This window comes from Larus michahellis, chromosome 7 (assembly GCF_964199755.1).
Source record: "Larus michahellis chromosome 7, bLarMic1.1, whole genome shotgun sequence".
NCBI classification, from domain to species: domain Eukaryota; kingdom Metazoa; phylum Chordata; class Aves; order Charadriiformes; family Laridae; genus Larus; species Larus michahellis.
In genome coordinates this window covers 23519303-23539079 of record NC_133902.1, presented here as the reverse complement: position 1 = coordinate 23539079, position 19777 = coordinate 23519303, and the positions used below count along the sequence as shown (strand labels likewise).

General features: G+C 37.6%; 1 protein-coding gene across 1 annotated transcript in view; it reads right to left on the bottom strand.

Annotated features, from left to right (window-relative positions):
* COL3A1 (collagen type III alpha 1 chain) overlaps positions 1–19777 on the bottom strand; it is a 53689-nt gene that overhangs the window by 7900 nt on the left and 26012 nt on the right. Inside the window, exons 6-40 of the mRNA XM_074593573.1 lie at positions 18136–18201; positions 17486–17539; positions 17211–17264; positions 16413–16466; positions 16202–16255; positions 15731–15784; positions 15188–15232; positions 14934–14987; positions 13895–13939; positions 13126–13179; positions 12531–12629; positions 12375–12419; positions 12154–12252; positions 11301–11354; positions 11051–11158; positions 9768–9821; positions 9558–9656; positions 8445–8498; positions 8001–8099; positions 7801–7854; positions 7615–7668; positions 7044–7097; positions 6606–6659; positions 6307–6351; positions 6117–6215; positions 5909–6016; positions 5296–5349; positions 4128–4181; positions 3971–4024; positions 3316–3369; positions 2878–2985; positions 2651–2704; positions 2077–2130; positions 765–926; positions 531–638 (exon numbers count right to left, since the gene is read on the bottom strand). Coding sequence (XP_074449674.1) covers positions 531–638; positions 765–926; positions 2077–2130; positions 2651–2704; positions 2878–2985; positions 3316–3369; positions 3971–4024; positions 4128–4181; positions 5296–5349; positions 5909–6016; positions 6117–6215; positions 6307–6351; positions 6606–6659; positions 7044–7097; positions 7615–7668; positions 7801–7854; positions 8001–8099; positions 8445–8498; positions 9558–9656; positions 9768–9821; positions 11051–11158; positions 11301–11354; positions 12154–12252; positions 12375–12419; positions 12531–12629; positions 13126–13179; positions 13895–13939; positions 14934–14987; positions 15188–15232; positions 15731–15784; positions 16202–16255; positions 16413–16466; positions 17211–17264; positions 17486–17539; positions 18136–18201 — 2415 coding nt within the window. The remainder of the gene's footprint in view (positions 1–530; positions 639–764; positions 927–2076; positions 2131–2650; positions 2705–2877; positions 2986–3315; positions 3370–3970; positions 4025–4127; positions 4182–5295; positions 5350–5908; positions 6017–6116; positions 6216–6306; positions 6352–6605; positions 6660–7043; positions 7098–7614; positions 7669–7800; positions 7855–8000; positions 8100–8444; positions 8499–9557; positions 9657–9767; positions 9822–11050; positions 11159–11300; positions 11355–12153; positions 12253–12374; positions 12420–12530; positions 12630–13125; positions 13180–13894; positions 13940–14933; positions 14988–15187; positions 15233–15730; positions 15785–16201; positions 16256–16412; positions 16467–17210; positions 17265–17485; positions 17540–18135; positions 18202–19777) is intronic.

The window sequence follows — 19777 nt, the reverse complement described above, 5'->3', positions numbered from 1 at the left end:
GTTTTGTCAACTAAGAAATAATAAATGTGTATGTCTCGTCTTATGTGCCCAAAAACAATAGCCAAAGCAGTTAACAAAAAAATGCTGGTCTATCACAATATTAGTGATAAAATACAAATCAAGCTTCACACCTTTTCTGGAGGGAGGTAGAAGTATTTTCCTCTTTGGGTCATAAAATTTAAACAAGAAACATTGAGAATTAAGCAAAGATAAACAACTTGTGGTAGGTGAAACTATGACTCAATTTTTGTCTCAAGGAGAGTTTATTGCCCTTCTTAAGTGGGTGAAGCTGGTTATATACTTCTTGGTAATAGAGATTAAAGACAGCCTCACATCCCTCAACTGCTTGTTACCAGACATTTTCAAGCCTGATCTTATGGATGTAAACAAAGATAACTGTAAATTCTGTAGTCTCTGGACTAAAAATACAACGTATTCATTACTCTTTGTAACACAGAGGTATTTTTAGCAGCTGGATTGCAGTCATTGCGTTAGCTTTTAGGCTACTGCAGCAGTGAATGCACTCTCACCTTGGCACCCGCCATACCAGGTGGACCGCTTGGGCCACGCACACCTGGCAAACCTATGTTACCCCGGCCACCAGCGATGCCTTGAGGACCTGGTTCTCCTGTTGCTCCCTGTTTAGGAAAAAGTCAGAGCAGTCAATACTGAGGATCTTCAACGTTCAATAGCTGGCTTCTTATTCCCGATGAACATAATCCCCATCAATTAGTATAATGGTCCATGGCTGGATGTGTACTTACCCTTTCTCCTCGTGCACCTGGTGGCCCTTTTTCACCTGGTGAGCCCGGCTCACCTCTCGTTCCAGCAGGTCCTGGACTGCCAGGAGAACCAGCACTACCAGGGGGTCCGGGAGGCCCATCCTTGCCTGCAGGCCCTGCGTTACCAGGGGGACCTGGACTACCCTAGAAGGAATTTTAAAGAGAAAAGTGGGAGCTGTGTTATTTGAAACAGTAGCATGCGCTTATTGGTGTTGATCTTTTCTCATGAAAGCCAACCAGACTTGATTCATTGCCTGAAGGTGGATTTAGGGTCCAACCTCTACGCACCCAAATCTGATCCGGTTTTATAAAGAGAATCCTTTCACCTACAGCTTTCAAACCTGCTTTTTTTCTCCCTACTGTCTGGACATACAGTTTGCATAATACAACACCTGCACAGTTTGGATGCCCAGTGTTTGTAATGCATCCAGCACAGGATATATGTTCGTTACCACGGGCTCTGCCACAGACATTTGAACTGGTTGCAGACCCCACTGATTTCTTGAATCACTCTGCCAGATACCTTTAAGGTGGTTTCCTGGACACACGCAGAATGAAATGTCCTTTGTTAAAACTCTTAGCTTAGCCAATCCATGGAAAGAATTACATTGACTTTAATAATGCTTAAATAAAATCCTATTTTTTCCTTTTTATTCAGCAATATTCTAATTTGTATCTGTCTGTAACTATAAGACAGAAAATAAACACCTTTTTATTGAAATATAAAAGTTTTCTTACTTTATATCTCAGTTACCATACAACAAAGGATAACTTACAATTTTGATTTTTAAATTGTATTCTTTGAATTTTCTTAATCTTTAAAGAATCAAAAATCAGAATCTAACTTTTACTATGCGAGTCAAAAATAGGCGCTTGTTGAACATGCAAGGATTTATGAAACAGCTTTTCTTCACACACAGCTATTGTATGAAATAATGGAATTAGCTAATGCATCAGCATACATTTTTATAATAGGACACTGCAGACTGGTAGATTAAACTTCATACGTAGGCCATATCATATGAAAGAAAATTTCCCACAAGAATCTTTCCAAACTCCTCTGTCCCAAGATAATTAAAGCTTATGCCATTCCATTTTACAGGCAACTAAAAAAGAATTCTCAAAAGTGATATACAAAATGTTTTGAAAATGCATACCAATTCAAGATCCTGAATTGAATATTTTTCGCATCATAAAAGAGCAAGAGAGATGACAGGTAAGAACAAAAGAAAGGTAAGACCAAGGTTCTTACCACAAGGTAAGAACAAAAGAAAAAGGGGATAAGACAACTTACGTTGTTACCAGGGGGACCAGGTAGACCACGAGCACCAGGGAAACCAGCAGCACCCTATAAGAGATCAATACTTTCAGTCGTTGTTTTTTGGAGATTGGAAAAACATGAACAACTACATTTTTATACAACAGCTGACTTTGAATTATATTTAGCTGTTTTGCTTAAAACTTAAATTAAATGTCCTGGAACTGAAGCAGTAGTTCACTAATTTATTTATTTATTTATTCATTCATTTAGGGAAGGTCCCGTGCTTTCCTCAAATGTGAGCTAATGGGCTCTGAGTAACCTGGCAAAGACAGCACGTAAATCTAGTAACTGTTGAGATAAGCCATTTTATAGCTTTGGGTCATTGTGCCAAAAGCTATTTTGGCACCTTACTAATATTAAAATCAATGTAATCTGGATCACTAAACACTTCAACTTTAATTACTCCTTTAATTACTCCTTCTGGAACACTTTAATTATTCTTGAACAGCAGCTATTAAAGTCACAGAAGGTATTGTTTTTCATTTACATCACATTTGTTGTAATAGATTGAGTCATTTATCAGTGACTAAGTCAAAGACATACTCACAGGGCCTCCAGGAGATCCACGTTCTCCTTTTGTTCCTTGGGGACCAGGTGGACCCTACGTGGAAGGAAACAGGTAAAGCAAATTATTTGATAAATAGATTTAAATTATAGGAAGTGTCATTAAGTTTCAGGCAGTTCAAATGCTTGCACTTGGGCCCAGCCACCTTGAGGCTGAGGGAGAACTGAAGAAACCTCTCTTTGTAGCAATAAGAAATAGCAAAAACTTACTGGTGCACCAGGACCACCTTGTGGACCTGCAGCTCCAGGGGGTCCAGCCTCTCCTCTTAGACCAGGTGGGCCTCTTTCTCCTTTCCCACCAGGTTCCCCATTTTGGCCCTGTAGAAAAATTATATTACAACTCAAAAAATACAGATGATATCACTGTGGGGAGAAACCCTATCCAAGTACCCTTCTGAAGGGAATTTCAATATTAAATAAAACGGGAATGCAGTTGAACTCTATTGCTCCACCAGTACAGTAAGGGAAGGATAAAGAAATGTCATTCTATGTATGACTTGAGTATAGAAAAAGTAATAAATGAATCAAATGTATGTAGTGGGTATTTATGTTAAAGGGGGTACAGCAAGCCTTTCTGAGATGTGGATGAACTTAGAGAAAATAAAAACTGATAATCACATTAAACTGCTCTTAAGTATTTATACTTACTGGAGCTCCAGGGAAACCAGCAGGTCCAGGAAGACCTTGTTCTCCTCGTTCACCCTATAGAAAACAACTTGTCAGCAATGGAAGATGCTGGAAAGACAGGCTTCACTTTACGAGTTAGAGAACATTCCCGTGAATACCTCTGAAGTTTCTTTGTCTCGTCAGCCTTTGGAGGAAAAAAACTAAACCCAAAACGACAATTGCTCCTGAGCTCTAAAAATATCTGTTCAGGAATTATCTGATAATTATCTAAAGTGTGACAAACTGATCTCTGTTACACCTGTACAAACCCTGAGTACAATCCATGGTGTTCCCCAGATACAGCCAAGATCCAAATGCACTATTTTATCAATCTAAAAATATAAATATAAGAGTATTTTTAAAAGTTTGCTTAACTGAAGACAAGATGGAAACAACTATTGCTCACACTCTTGCCCTGACCTGTCACTGCAGTCCTCCAAACCTTTTACATTGTTAAAAGCACTGATGTTCTGAAGTCCTTAGCACCTGAAAATCCCAAGAGTCAACAGGAACCGAATGAACTTAGTTTATTTTGAACTCAAGCCACATGTGTTCCTGATCAGGTGGGTGCAACACTGATATCTATACTAGGCTAGAGGAGCCATGGTAAAGTTATAGTGGAAGAAAAATCACTTACAGGACCTCCACGGGAACCCATTGGACCTGGGGCACCTGCTGGACCAGTCTCTCCCTGTAAGGAACAAGAATGATTACAAGGTGTTTTTCCTCTTCCCATGAGACAGCCACCAGTGTGACATTTGCAGTATCAAACATGATTATAGAGGATGCTTTACCTTATCTCCAGGTGGGCCGGCAGGACCAGGAGGACCGATGGGACCTACGTTACCCTAAAGAATTAGAAAACAATATATTTTTTTATCAAAATATGACAAGGTTAATTCCTCTATTTTGATCAAGATATTTAAATGGAAGTAAGTCTACAATGCCAGCGTGTTGGTGTTGTTGCACACTGCATTTTGGAGTGACAATCCGAGATCACACCATTTTGCAATGTGAGAGATCTCCAATGGACTTCTCCCCGCCCCCCCCCCAAACCAAATTCAAAGTCACCTAAATTTAACAGGTCTCTTTCAATGGTAGACAATATAAGTTATCCATTGCCCTAACTTTTCACATAGATAATTGGTCCATATTTCTTCAGCGTATGTTCAACACCTCTTGACTGGCTTCCTGACTTTTTCTTTCTTGAGAATTTTATGCGTACCTGATGGCTGGGGTGGGGGGCAGGAATCCACAACCACTGTTCAGAATGGGCTGGGCAACCGATCATCGGGTATTGAGAGTGACTTGTGTTTTATTACTTTATTTTGTATATTCTTTTATCATCAATATTATTATTGTTATTTTCTGCTTACGTTACTGTTCTATTAAACTGCCTTTATCACAACCCATGGGTTTTTGTCCTTTCCCCTCCTTTTCTCCCTACCCTACTGGTGTGGCAGTAGTGAGCAAGCAGCTGTGTGGTCCTTGCTGATGGCTGGGGTTAAGCCACGACATATGTGTATATGATATATAGATGTATAAATATATCATGTATAGTAACCTGTAGAAGTATTCTGTACGAGAATACTTACTATCATTTTTGTGCTTCATTATAACCAGCATTTTCCTCATCAGTCAGCTAGGTTTAGGAAGCTAGTAACATGTTCTTTACTTTCGTATTGGTGCTTTCCCTCCAAAATATTGTCCCAATCAATTGTGATCTTCTGCTTGCAAAAAATTCTTTTTTGCCGTAAGCAAAAAAGCAGCTGCAAACACAAAAGCTATTATTAAGTCTAATTTAGCTTACAAAACCAGATTTGCACTGCCAGAATGAAATAAAATGGGATTACTAATTTGCCTCTCCTAGACAGTATTTATTCACTTTAAGTTTACTCATATTCTAAGTGTAGACTATGTGAAGCTAATAGATAAACTGTTAGATGTTTGAAGACTACTCACTCTCTCTCCTCTTCCACCAGGAATGCCATCAGCACCTTTGCCACCAGGTTCTCCCTAGCAAGTGTAAGACATAAAAAGCACAAGCAAAAAGCAAGCATAAGATGAGCATAACGGGGGAAAAAAAGAGAAGAATTAAAACATTACTGAGGAGAGGATCTCATACTAGGGGTATCTTAATAACCAGATTTCCTTATTGTGATCATACAAATCTAAAATTGGGGATGACACTTTGCCCAGTATTCAGCATTAGATACTGACCACTTTGATAGAAAAAAACCCAAACTGATTCAAAATGGAGTCTATGCCAAACTGTTTGCCCATGGTATGAACTATTGCCATTGTTTATTATCTTCTTTAGAACTGTTTTCATGTACCCCTCCCCTGTGAAACCTAACATAGCAAAATATCTAGCATATCTTAAACCAAGGCGAAAAATCCTATATTTTTTAACATACAGGATCCATACGACACTGGTAAATCAACAATACTGCTACACAGTCAGTACCTCTGAAATCAAGCCAAAAGTGAAGATGTGAACAAAGTCAGGGCCTTGTGGGAAACTGAGTTAGCATAAAATTGGCAGAGCGTGTGTGTGTGTGTGTACGGGTGTTACCTTATCCCCTTTTGGTCCAGGACTTCCAGGAGCTCCTCTTTCTCCAGGCATTCCCTGTAAACCAGGCAGCCCTGTGCCTCCAGCGGGACCAGGGGGTCCAGGAGGACCCTAAGGAGTAACAAAAAATAATTAGAAAAGATTTTAAAAAAAAAGAACAGGAATCCGAATGATGCACATAACAGCAGGAAGCAAGCAAGTCTTTGGGTACCTTGGCACCTTCTGAGCCAGCAGGACCTGGCCCACCTCTTGTTCCAGGAGGTCCTGGAGGACCCTGTGCACCACGTTCACCTGGGATACCATTTTCACCCTGTAGCAAAGAAATGTGTTATTCTTTGCTGCCAGGTTTATAGTTTGATAATTCCTTACTGTAATTGTAGAACCACTTCTGTATGATTTACCTTAGGGCCTGGGAATCCGGGTCCTCCAATATCACCTTTTGGTCCCTGTTTATGAGAAAATAAATGCAAGTTATCCACGTGCCTGACTTAGTAAATCTGTATTGTGGTCGGAACTCTCTTTCTCTCACCTATTATCCCTTAAAGCAAACTTCTCTGCTCTACAGAGTTCTGATAGCTATATGAATTTGTAAATATAACCTAGGAAGAGCTTTTCATGTATTATTTTTCATTGGTTGGTTGGGGTTTTTTTGTTTTGTTTTTTTGTTTGTTTTTTTTTAAAAGAAGGAACTACTACTTACTGGTTCTCCAGGTTTTCCATTTTCTCCAGCTGGTCCTGGTCCACCAGGCAATCCCTATACGAAGGAACAGTATTATCATCTCTGTTATATAGACAACTTATGCATTTTCTTATCTAGCAAACTTTTTTGACACAAAGATGTGTACCCAACTCATTCTGATCCTTTACAAAGTAGAAGGTGTTAATTTGTTAGCCAGATGTTTTGTGACATAGTCTGTGGAGCTATGCATCTGGTTCGCAATTATGAAATACTAAGCAATAACTTTTGTCAATTGGTTGACCTGTCTTAATTCAAAATATGATGATGTGCACCCAAATGAAAATGTTTAGATGCCTCCTTTTTTTCCTTTCTTTTTTTTTTTGTGTGTGTGTGTGTGTGTATGTGTGTTTCAGTCTGTTAAAAAGAATAGGAAACCAATGAACAATAAACACACAGCACCTGGAGGCCAGGTGGACCTGCTGGTCCTGGTTCTCCTCTCTCCCCAGAAGCACCCTAGAATCAAACAGAAGAGAAAATAAAAAGAAATTGTCTGAGAACATTTTGACATATAAACACCTTCACACCACATTTAATCTATGCCTCCTTATCATGCTCTGATGATGACATTGCACAGTCTCAAAGACTAATGTATCTCGGTGTTCTGGTGTTTGCTCTTTTCATTCCAACCATTAAAGGTCATTCAGCAGACACATTTGTACTTGATACTAGTCTGAAATGCTAGCTCTGACAAATGTTAAAGGAAGCAATACTATGCTTCAATTTGAAAAGCTGGTAGATCCCCAAGAATTCTAAATTGACCTTTCATTTCAATTTATACCAGGTATACCTGGTACTCAAGTTTCTCCTAACAAAGTTTTAATTTATTAAAATAATGGCAAAGAGGAGCTCTTTTATTTGTCTTCACAAAAGGAGACTTTTCCACATCATTAAAAATATCTTCCTTCCCCTAAATTCACAGTCTGGCTTGGCAATAACTGATAATTGCCTCTTACGGGACTACCACACTTACAGTAGGTCCAGGAGGACCCGGGAGGCCAACATCACCATTCTTTCCAGCAGGACCCTATACAAAGACAAAATTAGGCTATGGTTATGGGTTGATATAATTTTTATAAGAGTCACAAAATTATTATTAATTAATATTATGTCATTAATAAATTATTATATAATTGAACAAAACGTTAATTAAACTTACAGGTGTTCCAGGTGGTCCACCAGGGCCTCTTTCTCCATTCTTACCTGGTGCACCCTACAAAAGAGAAAGATCACATTTAGAATACCTGTTCTGGTCAGCATACAATAACTTCAAGCTGCAGCACCAGACAGCCCCACTATGGAGCAACTGAACAGTTGCTGATCAACCAAGCACAGGAGAAATGGAGAAATGCCACTCACCTCATTGCCCTTGGGACCAGGGAAACCCATTACCCCTGGCTGACCACGTGGGCCTGGGGGGCCAGGTGGACCAGAGCGGCCGGATTCACCCTGATTACCCTGGGAGAAGCAAAAAAGAAATGAAGACACAGCATCTGTTAGGTGAAATAAATGAATATCCATGACTCATTAAATAGTGAGTGAGGGTGAGATCAGGCTAGAGACATTCTTGTTCATAACTTATTGTTTTGTATTTCAACTTAGCTTCTGTATACTGTGTATTAAATGACAAGACTTACAGAATGTTATCACAATGAGACAGCAAATAAAGTGCTCTGGTAATTAAAACAAACTAAAAAAGAGACGATCAATCTGACTGTGATAACAACCTGCCCTGTAGATACTGTGGGATGAGGGTAAGGTCAGTAGGAGGACTAGTATAAAATATTTGCACAGTGTACGTACTGGAGGGCCAGGTTTCCCATCGCTTCCAGGGCTTCCTGGAATTCCTGGCAAACCCTGCAATTGAAGAAAAAAAAGGTGTTATTCTTCAGATTAAAACGTGTAGTATTAAGTTACAATATACAAATATAAATATACAAAAATACATTTTAAACTGCTTGCTTGATTTTAGTAAAGATTAAAACTCCTCCCATTTCCTTCCTTACCTTTAAGGGGAAAAATTGGAGAAAGCTAACAAATTCTTTTGTTAGGAGTTTATTGCTTTCTCCGAGAGTCATATCTAATCAAGGCATCAGACATTAATCAGCATGCACAAAAATTGTATTGTTGCATTATTTGGGAAGAAAGCTAATTTCAGATGGTAAAAATCAAGGAATGAAACAATTTTTATTAGGTACCTCTGCTTAAAAGCAACACAATTTATAATACATTTTAGTTAACTTGTTTTATATTTTTAAATACTATTTTTATTATATTTTAAATGATTTGTTTGCATTTCCAATAAAATCTTGTTTAGCTCCCAGAAGCCTGAAGTCAGGCTGACTTTTGAATTTCAATGTATTTGTTGTCAGCAGTTGCTAATTCTTAGTATAGCTCACATGATGTTGTTACATTCTGTACATATTACACAATAGGTTATCTCTGAAAATAAACAATAAATATAAGTTAAATACTTAAGTATATTGAAATATTTAAATAAATGTATAATTAATTATTGAAATGTTAAATGTAAGCCTATTTAAATATGAATATATTTAAATACAGTAACCCAAATTACTTATTAAATATAACATACATAACACATTTTATAATAAATTGTAAAATTTGCTAAAATGTAAATAGACAATACAGAAAATCATCCAATGCTAATTCTCATTAAAGCCACATCTCATGATAGTGCATGGCATACTCTGAGAAGTGGGGACCGTGTTCAGCTTCATATAAGCTTCCTCATTCATTTGTAACAGATGTTCTCTCTATGGTTATCTATTGCACTGTACTCCACTTAAAGGAATTAATAGAAACTTTTTCTAATTGGACCCCTCTATTGTATCAAATCAAATGAAGCATCTCTAATAGAGTTTATCTCATTTTCTTGGAGATGTCCTGTCTTACTCTCATTCCGGGAAGACCTGGGCCTCCATCCTGTCCACGCTCTCCTGCGGGTCCACTGGGGCCAGGAGGACCTGGGCTACCACGTTCACCTGCTGGACCCTAAAAAAGAGATGTTGAAATTCACAGCAAGGAAATCAGCATCATCTTGAACCTGAAATTGTCCATTCAAATTCCAGAAATTTGGGCTTTTTTTTAGAGGAAGACTTATACCTTTTCACCTGGAAGTCCATTGCTACCAGGTAAGCCACGGAAACCGGGGGTGCCCTGCCAAATACAACAACAAAATATGGATCATAGGCAATATGACTTAGGTAATGGCAAACGGTTTTATTTCTAAACTGTTTATGATTAGACATATTATTATGAAAATTAATGAAAGAAGTAGATGGAAATGACACTTCACAGTAGCAAGTTTACAGAATTATCTTCTCTTTGGATATAACCCTCCTGTTGAAATCATAGCCCATCCATTATTTTTAACTGACCCCGCACTAGTTACTTTATTCATGACTTTTCTAAATTCATATAAAAAATAAAACAACACATTCAGTCTTGAACAATTATTTGCTTCTAATTCAATACTGAAAAGAGCTTTACTGTATTGCTTTAGTATTTATATTTACTAGTATCTTCATTTCTTACAAGAAATTTGAATTATAAAATATAATTTGCAGCCCCATTTATATATTTAATACAATTAATTTGTTCACTTGTTTATCTTTGGTTCCCTCATAGCTTCAGCAAATACTGCAATCAATTATTAAATTACAAGTTATAGAGAGATCAGTACTATTTCCTTTGGTTCAGGTGGGAACAGAAATCAAAAATTTGTAAGGGTGTTGCTATTTATTTTGTTGAATAAATCAATTCAGGAATTTCTTTGTGAGAACGCTCTTTGGAAAGTTATCGAACCTACAAGCCAAAAAACCTGTTGGCAGTAAAGATATTATAACACAGAAGACATCCTGACAATATGGTTGTTATTGGTATTATTGACATTTAAGATCCGTTGATGATAAAGATCTTGACATAAAGACATATCCTGAATGTAGAAGAATTTGCATTAATTTCACTTTCCAGAGCTGAAATGTTGTGATTGGTCGTTTTTGTTAAATGAGAAGTAATTTTGAAATTTTGGTTTTGGGTTGGTTTTTTGGGTTGGTTTTCTTTTTCCCCCTGTGTAGTTCTCACAGTTTATGGTTGCTTTTCAGCACAAATCTTTTGATACAACTTCTAAGATCACTGCTTCTTCAATATAAAAAAAAAGAAATAAATTAATTTATTTCAGACTGAGGTAGATTCAAGCACTGTAATTCAGATGAGGAACTAGGTAAGAATTCTCCCCAGTTTCGTAACCCAGTTTCACATCTGGAATTTGCTGAGAACAGATATGGAGCAAAGCATCTCCTTAAAGTATTTTCAACATCACATTTTGCTGTCTGTGTATTAACTCAGAGTGTACATTGTGTGCATGGTCATCAACAGCAGCTTACCCTTTCTCCAGGTGTACCAGGTATGCCATTCTGGCCGGGTTCACCGTTTGCACCTCTTTTGCCTTCCTCACCAGGAGGTCCAGGAGCACCTGGGGTACCATTTTCACCCTGGCAACAACAACAAAAAAGCCCATCGGTGAAGTTAGAAGTCTCTAAAAAACAAAAAAGATCCCCAGGTTTTGCATGGGGAATGATTCAGGGTTCAGACTTCCTTGGAAGAAGTCTCTGAATGCATTTTGAAATCACTTACACGCTCGCCTTTTGGGCCTGGATCTCCTTTTGCACCATTCTTACCAGGTTCTCCCTAAATAGGAGAAAATGCCATTAAAATAATGAATTGCAACAGGGTATTATTCTAGAGATACTATATGTACTAAAATACTAAGAAGCAGACATAATATCTTTCAAATTATTGATTCATTTTTATTATTTTACATTCTGCAAAAGAATTAGCATGCACTAGTTGAACCTGGATATGAAATGCATGGGGCTCCTTAAAAATCCGGTAAAGGAAAGAAGGGATAAAATCTTAAACACAACTGAATAAAATTGTATGTCTGTTTCTAAGCTATTTCAAACACCCTTGAGACTTTTGCTTGACATCCTTGAATATTTTCTCCGACACAGAACTATATGTGATGTAAGGCTGTCAGGAAAGAGCCTGCTGGGGTAAATGACAGTGTAAGAGTAGGTGCAACTCACTAGGGGTAGTGGACTGTGGAGCCAGCCCATGGGAATTTAAGCAGGTGAAACTGGGATTTTAAAACAATATATTTTGTCTAATGTAACCATTTTTGACTAGGGCTTTTTTTGTTATGTGTTTCAGAATTGATAGATAATTTAGGAAAGCAAATACGTATTTTTATCATATTTTTATATATATATTTTATATATAAATATATAAAATATATTTTTATATATAACTATTTAATATATAATATATATATAAAAGTGCGAAAGATAAAATATATCTATATATTATGAAATAATTTAGTAGAGCACCTCAAGTGAATAGGAAAATTCAATGAGGTTTTTTAATGGTATCAGAAATACTTCCACCATATTTGTTCGTCCAACCAGTGTAATGAATATTAGTAACTCACTGGAGAGCCTTTTGCTCCGGGGTTTCCACTTGTACCTGGAGGACCAGGAAGACCGCGGCCTCCTGGCAGACCAGGAGCACCAGGAATACCAGAAGGTCCCTGTAGAGAGTGAACAGCAGACAGGGATGAAGAGACCGTGGCACTGTCGGATTCTTCCCAGTCCAAACATTAACCCTCACCAACACAGTGCAGCAAAAGACAGTGATGTGAAAAGTACCCACCATTTCACCCTTGTTGCCAGGGCTTCCAGCTCTTCCAGGAGGGCCCTGAAACAAAACAAAACAAAAACAACTGATGCTGCTAAGCTAGGACTAAACCAAAGGACAGGAAGAGCACGTGGCACAACATTTCTCAGTTCCCATGTGGTATTTATGTACCTGAGGCCCGGGTGGTCCAGCATGACCCTGAGGACCAGGTTCTCCTCTCTCTCCAGGACTACCACTGGAACCAGCAGGACCAGGAGGACCGGCTTCACCCTACAGAAAAACAGTAAAAGGAGAAAATGAATGGACTTTAGTCTTGTCTCCAGGGCAATCGGTATTAGCTTCATGGCCTCTTCCTCTACTGTGGCATCTTTGCATGATTTGAGAAGAAGGTCATCATCACCTGAGTACAAGAGACAAAACAGCACGGCGACCCTGATGCTGAGGCACAAGGTACCCGTGCACTCCAGCCAGTACATGTTGCACAGCTCCTCTAGTTGGGGAAGTTCACTTGAGTCCCTTCCATAATGCAACATAAAGCATTTAGTCTACCACTTCATGGTGTTTTGGGGTGGGTATTCATGAAGGTGATGAGGATAGGGTTTGTCTCGTGCTGTGTATGAAAACACATCAGTTCTATGCTTGCAACAACCAGTGTAACAGCAGCCAGAAAAAGGAGGACTCATAAAATAAAGATACATATTAACATAAGCTGGCTAACTGGAGAAAGGACCAGATCCTATATTAATATGCATCTTTAGCTGAATACCTTAAAACCTGGAGATCCTGGAAATCCAGCAGTTCCAGGGGGACCTGGGGGACCCTTAAAAGTGAAAGAAATACTATTAATGCAAAAGGTAAAAGCCATATGGAATTAATGTTAAGTTAAAAAAATGTTTGATTATGAGATTTTTCTCTGAGTAAGGAAACACCTGGCAAAATGGCAAATATAAATCATGCTGTAGAAGATGAAGTTTGGCTAGTCCTAAAATATCACACCTACATCTTAGTTACTCTGACTTTTACATGTTCAGATAAACTTCTGTGTCGTAAATTTAAAAACATGAAAGCTAACATTAAAGAGATTAAGCTATAAAAATTGTTCAAAATTTGTTCTAATTATAAAAAAGGTGTAGGAAAAAAAGCGCCAACACAGCTGTTACACACACAAGTCGATATGCTAAAGTTTCTAGGCAGATAGAAAAGAAAAAATTTTGCCCACCTCAGACAGCTAAAAATGTATTTGATAAGACCATTCAAAATTTGGCCTGCACAGAGAACAGCAATTCTACCCACCTACTTGCTCTCTGAGAATAATCTGGTTTTGGACTTATGCGTTTTCTGATTTACAGTGTTAAAGCTCTCCTATTGCACTGTATGTTTAAAATATCTTAACCAACAGTTATGTAATATAATTAAAGAAAACACTCATTGTTAAACCAGTGCACCCCCAGTCTCTGCAGTTGCTGGCACTGCTGAACATCAGCTAGAAGTAACTAGACTTGAGCAACACAAATACTTAAAGCCAAACATCTTACAGGTGGTCCTGCTGCTCCCGGAGATCCATCTTTGCCATGGGCACCCTACAGAAAGAAGAGAGGTGTTGGGTACAGAGCACCACCCTGGACGCAGAACCCGCACGCTTTAATGCCCATGACTCACAGACCATCTTTTTGTGTCTGTACATTCCCACTTAGTTGATCAAGACACAAGGATTTCTCAGCTGTGAAATTCTAAAATAATAATTAACTAAATATTTTGTGAAGGAATATCTAACACTTTATGTGACTTGTACTGCAATGATGAGACATCAACATGCAAAAATGTATTCTTATTAGATTTCTTAAGGAAATAACAGTTACAAACCATCATCTCTGTGGACAGTTCTTAAGGTAAAATAACTAAGATTGCAATGGATGTATATTTCAAAGTAACAGTTACTTCTAATTCACATAAAAGACTAAAATTTCACTCCAAAAACCTAACAAACAGTGGTATGATTGCCTGTCCTGTTTCCTGTATTGTAGCCATGTTAGACCAGGTCAGCTGCTCGGGTTATATAGTGTTTGTATGAACAAGTTGCTGGTTATTACACTTTAGCTGTGCTTTGTTGATTGTGTTGGATGTTATGAACTATGACTTTCTTCAGAGCAAATAATGTACCCCCTTATTTCAGTCAAAGAGTAATTTTATCTTTTTCCTGCGTGTTACTTCTGAGATTGCACTTTTTCCTCTCTCTGCCTTCTGCTGCTGCAGTTTGCTTCCACTCCTCCTCCCTGTTCCTCTTGATTGAACCTGAGCTTATGCTGAAACACTAAAGTCTCCTTCAATGTGTAATCTATTCATTTTAAAAAAGGAAATAGAGAACAAGATGGTGAATGTGTTGTGAGTTAGAAGTGTAACGTCTTTAATTGGGGACTGAAAAGTTTTCCTGTGTGATTTTACAGACGCTATATAGTTTTCTAATCCTCTGCATTACAACATTTTTAAGGTAAATCTATGAAGAAGGGAATTCTCAGCATATTGCAACAAAATATGTGCTGCTTCTGGATAAGAACAACATCTGCATTTACTTACAGGGCCACCAGGATTCCCAGGTCTTCCTCTTTCACCAGCTGGACCTCTTGGTCCCTAGAAAACATAAGAAAATGAGTCTGATAAATGGCTTCCAAAATAATATAGCCAAGCAAAGAGACATTGCTATTATTTACATATATCAGTATAGTTCAATGTGGTGGGGTAATTAAAGTTAAAAGAAATATGAGTAACTCAATTAACTGGGAAGCATCATTGGCACTTCCATTTAAATACTACAGGATATGCATATTTACCGGTTGGCCTGGTGATCCGTTTGCTCCAGGAAGACCAGTTTCACCCTATTGTGGAAAGAAAACATCAATGACAGAATGAATTTTGGTGAGACCATTTTTTGGTTTATTCAAGAGGAAGAGACATAGAAATGAGACAGCCCAATACGTTGTCCCTTTCTGCCTAGAGCTGAGTGTCCCCAGCATGAATTGAGGTGTGTGAGGTCTGAGAAGTCTAAACAAGTGCCAGAAAAAAATATTTAAACAGAAAAAAAAATAATAATCAGGAAGACTCGGTCCTTTAATATTATTCAATAAAGTCACATGCTCCAGATACGTCTTTTCATTTTGGATTCTGATCTGTATTACAGCTGGAAAATCGAGACGTGATGTGGTTCAGAAAGTCTAGCTCCTTCAAAATGATTGTCATCCTTTTCATGGAGATATTCAGTGAGTTTCAATGTTCAATGGATTTTTATAATTGCATAATAAGCAAAGCATAGCTATATAACAAATGATGAAAGGTATTATTCTAGCTATTATAAAGATGACACTATAGGTTTTTACCTTTGGACCAGGAGCACCGCTGTCACCTTTGGCACCATCTTTTCCATCAAAACCCTGTGGGAATGGAAAACCGTATCTGTGAGTAGTATTCTTCTTGCATCTGGAAAACTTGATTCCTCTTGGTAAAATAATAAGCTTCAAGACAAATTCATATAAAGGGGCGTTATTTTTAATAATGAGTGCTATCAGCTATTGGAATGCTTTTTGAAAGAAAATTCTGAATCCTCCATTTCTTCATGGGTGTTACTTAAGAGTGGATGCTTTTCTGTAAAGCATGCTTCAGCCCAGCATTCAGGATGGAGCTCTACAATTGAGGTAACTAGATAAAATTTAACAGTCGTTGTTACAGAAGGTCAGGTTACATTGGGAATTGATTAGCTGGTAACTGATGACTGAAAGAGCACAACAGTGCAACACCGTAATTCAAGGAGAGTAACAGACTCAACTATATCAAATATACTCAATACTTACTCGTTGACCTTTCATCCCAGGCATCCCAGGCATTCCAGGGTGTCCCTTGTGACCCTAAACACAAAAATATAGAAAGATGAATAAATCCCATATTTAGAGCATGAAGGGCACAGGCCAAGGTTCACTGTGTGTCATGTTCACTTGACAAACTTAAAACAGGAAAACAAAAACTTTGATTAGAAGACCATTGTTATTAGGGGCTTTTCCATACCGGTAATCCAGGGATTCCACGATCTCCGTTTCTGCCTGGTCTTCCTGGTTCTCCCTATTGAAAGAAAGTAAATTTTTTTGACTGCTTTGCTATTTCTTCAGTTACTGGCAAAGAACCAGTCCTAGTAGATCAAGGTGAGTTGGAATAAGCAGGTGAAACTTCCACCGAAGACAGCAGGGAAAATTCTAGCAGGGTGACGGTTCACTATATATGAGTGCCTTTCAAAAAACAGTTAGCAGAATTTATAAAATCAGATTTTCACAAGATTTTGGTTACATCTAATTTATTTCAAGACAACTTTTAGGAACAGATGATCATGGAAAACTTATTTTTCATGGTGAAAGACTCAAAATGGACAAAAACTTTTTCTGCTTGTCTTGCCTTGTACTGTACCTATTCAGGACTCCCAGCTGTGCCACAAAAGACGGTTTTAACAGCCTTAACTCTCAAAGCAAGATTTGAAGGAAGCAAACAATTAGCAATACTGTCTGCTTTTCTTTATAACTGCTAATTTATTTTGCACCAGATCAAAATAGCATATTTCATGCTTACGTTTTCTTTTTTTTTACAATTGTGTCAATCAAATTGCTCACTAAAATTGAAACTTTATTTTGAATGGACATTTATAACTAATGCAAGCCAAATCTAGTTTCTTACAGTCGTATTGTCAAATTGGGAAATAGGGAGATGTTAAAAATTCTTAAGTGCAATGGTATCAATGTGATCTGCTGTCTTATCATTTAATGAACTTTCATTCTTCTCATTTATTAATCACTGGATGAATAATAGTGAACTTACATCTTTTCCTGGTGGACCAACTGGGCCTATCATTCCAACGGGGCCTGGAGGTCCCTGTAGAAAAATAATTAATATTAACTATAATAATAAAAAATATTAAAACTTTTTCAAATTAAAAATGCATTAGGTGTCATAAAATACTTGTACATTTGTCATACATGATAGTAAACAGACAGGACGAACTGTAAAATTTCAGTCCGCTCTAGTGATGACACAGATTCATGCTTGTAAGATCATGCTTTTAACAGACATAGTGATACGTAATGTGTACGTACAGGAGGGCCAGGTTGTCCTGGTTCTCCAGGGGAACCTTGGTATCCAGCAGAGCCCTGTAATGCAGCAAAAAAACAGTTAAGATGTGATCAGTTACATGCATCATTCCATGGTGCTACTATATTTTATAATAATCTCATCATTGTAAGAAAAAACGGGAGTCAGAACTGTAACCAAATGATCAAAGGTGAAATTAGCAGAACCATACAGAATATGTGTAGATGAAAACAGAATTAAAACTACTCCTCTAAAAGATGTACATCAAAAAGCTCAGACTCTTTGTGTGTTCACTGTATGTGTATTAAGATTGGGATATTAAATTTTTGTATGAATAACCATTTGGGAATGTTAACAGAGGATGATAGGCAGTGGCATGTCTTAAGACAACCTTAGATGACACCCCACAGAATTGCAGAAAGCTCAGGGGAACATCCGGACTTAAGCAAGCACAGTATATAGTACTCAGCCATTGAGTCCTGGTGGTGCACAGATAGTACAACCCAGTTAGTAGAAGGTGGCATTTATCCATAAAGTTCTTTAGCATAGTATCTAGATTTATCAGTTGAAAATGCAGCTAATATCTATGACAGAGAAAAGGAGAAACTCATATAAAAGGATATGAAATGACTATGAAAAGATTGATTTTACTTACAGGGGGACCTGCATGACCAGGCGGGCCAGGGGGGCCACTGGGGCCAGGAGGTCCTGGAAAGCCAGTCTATAGTGTAGATTAAAAAATAGTCATTATATTAATGTAATACAGCTATAAAGATTAATGTAGTTGCTATAGCCACCAATAACTGTGAAAAAAAATTTTACATATTTGTACAGAGAAAAATCCACGGCGATGTGCACTTGGTGCAGTAAAAAAGAAGCAGCAGTATATATACACATGGCTAAATACATTGTCTAGTACCTACAGTGCCTTCAGAAAACGGATCACTCGGTTTCTTTTTGCAGCCTTAGCTAACATACTCCACCAGATATTTTCAAAGCTGTAATTTTTTTCTTTTGAGTCACTATTCCCCTTCTCTAGATCCTCCAGAAGGATGCTCGCCGCTCGGCTTATCAGCTACCTAAACTAGAAGAACAGATAACCGGAACTCTTAATTTGTAAAAAAAAGTAAATGCCATGTAACTGCGCTTTATTTGCCTAATGCTACATCTTCAGCGGTGGAGCCAAAGTGTACTAATAATTGCTTGCTAGTCTATTGATCCCACATTTTGCTTTCTAAAACTAATGTTAAAATTTCTCACCTGTGTTTAGGAGCTATATTACATGTACACATACAACCCATTAGAAGAACTTTGTATGATAAACCCTGTTTATTACCCTAGACTTCTTAGGACTTACAGGTATATTGAATTAAGGCCATATTTTTGTTACTGTCAGTAAGGCAAGCATTTTCACTGGTGAAATCTTTGCTGAACTTTAACAGTACTAAGTCATAAGAAATAAATGATGTCTGGACTAACCAAAGGACTCAGAGGATGAAACCTCAGTATACATATGGTTTAACTCAAATCAGTAGCAGTGTTCCTTATTTTAATTGGTAAAAAGGGAGTAAAAAATTACTAAGGAAGTTCTCAATTTGGGAATAATGCTAATATTTCTACTTCCTCTAGCAAAAACTACAAAAGCATTTGATACTGCAAAACAGAAAACAATTGCACATTAGCACAGTGGTTCTTTAAAAAAAAGCTTTTGTTAAATTAAACTCTTAATGGGTTTGGTACAGACAAAACAGTTGAGGTATATGAATTACACCATGAAAAACACCATGTACTGCAGAACTGGAAGTATATTCCACATCTTAATATTACATATAATGTGTGTCATATTGTATCAGAATAGGTCATGTATAACAGATGTTACATGAACCTAATTTTCATAATACAACATTATATAGTATTGCCATACTATACCAGTATATGTAGTACAGTATACTACTATACTGAAAACATATCATGTTAATATTAGTTCACAGATTGTCTTTTGTCTAAAAAAGATAATCATTGTAATATTTGCTGTTTTCTAGGAAAAGAAGCACACCAAGTGGCAGAGCAGTTAGTGTCTGTGTAAATCAGGTTGCCTTCAATGTGTGACTACAACGAGCAGTCCCTTGCTGTTGGCTGTTAGAACTCATTTGGTATAAAGTAACTCTCTATTCAACATGAATTGGAGCCATCAACTCATCAACTGCAATGAATTGATTAGACACACAGCTATAAACAAACAAGACATTATTTTTTTCAAGGTGCACACTGTGGAGGTAAACTGATAGTTAGGTATG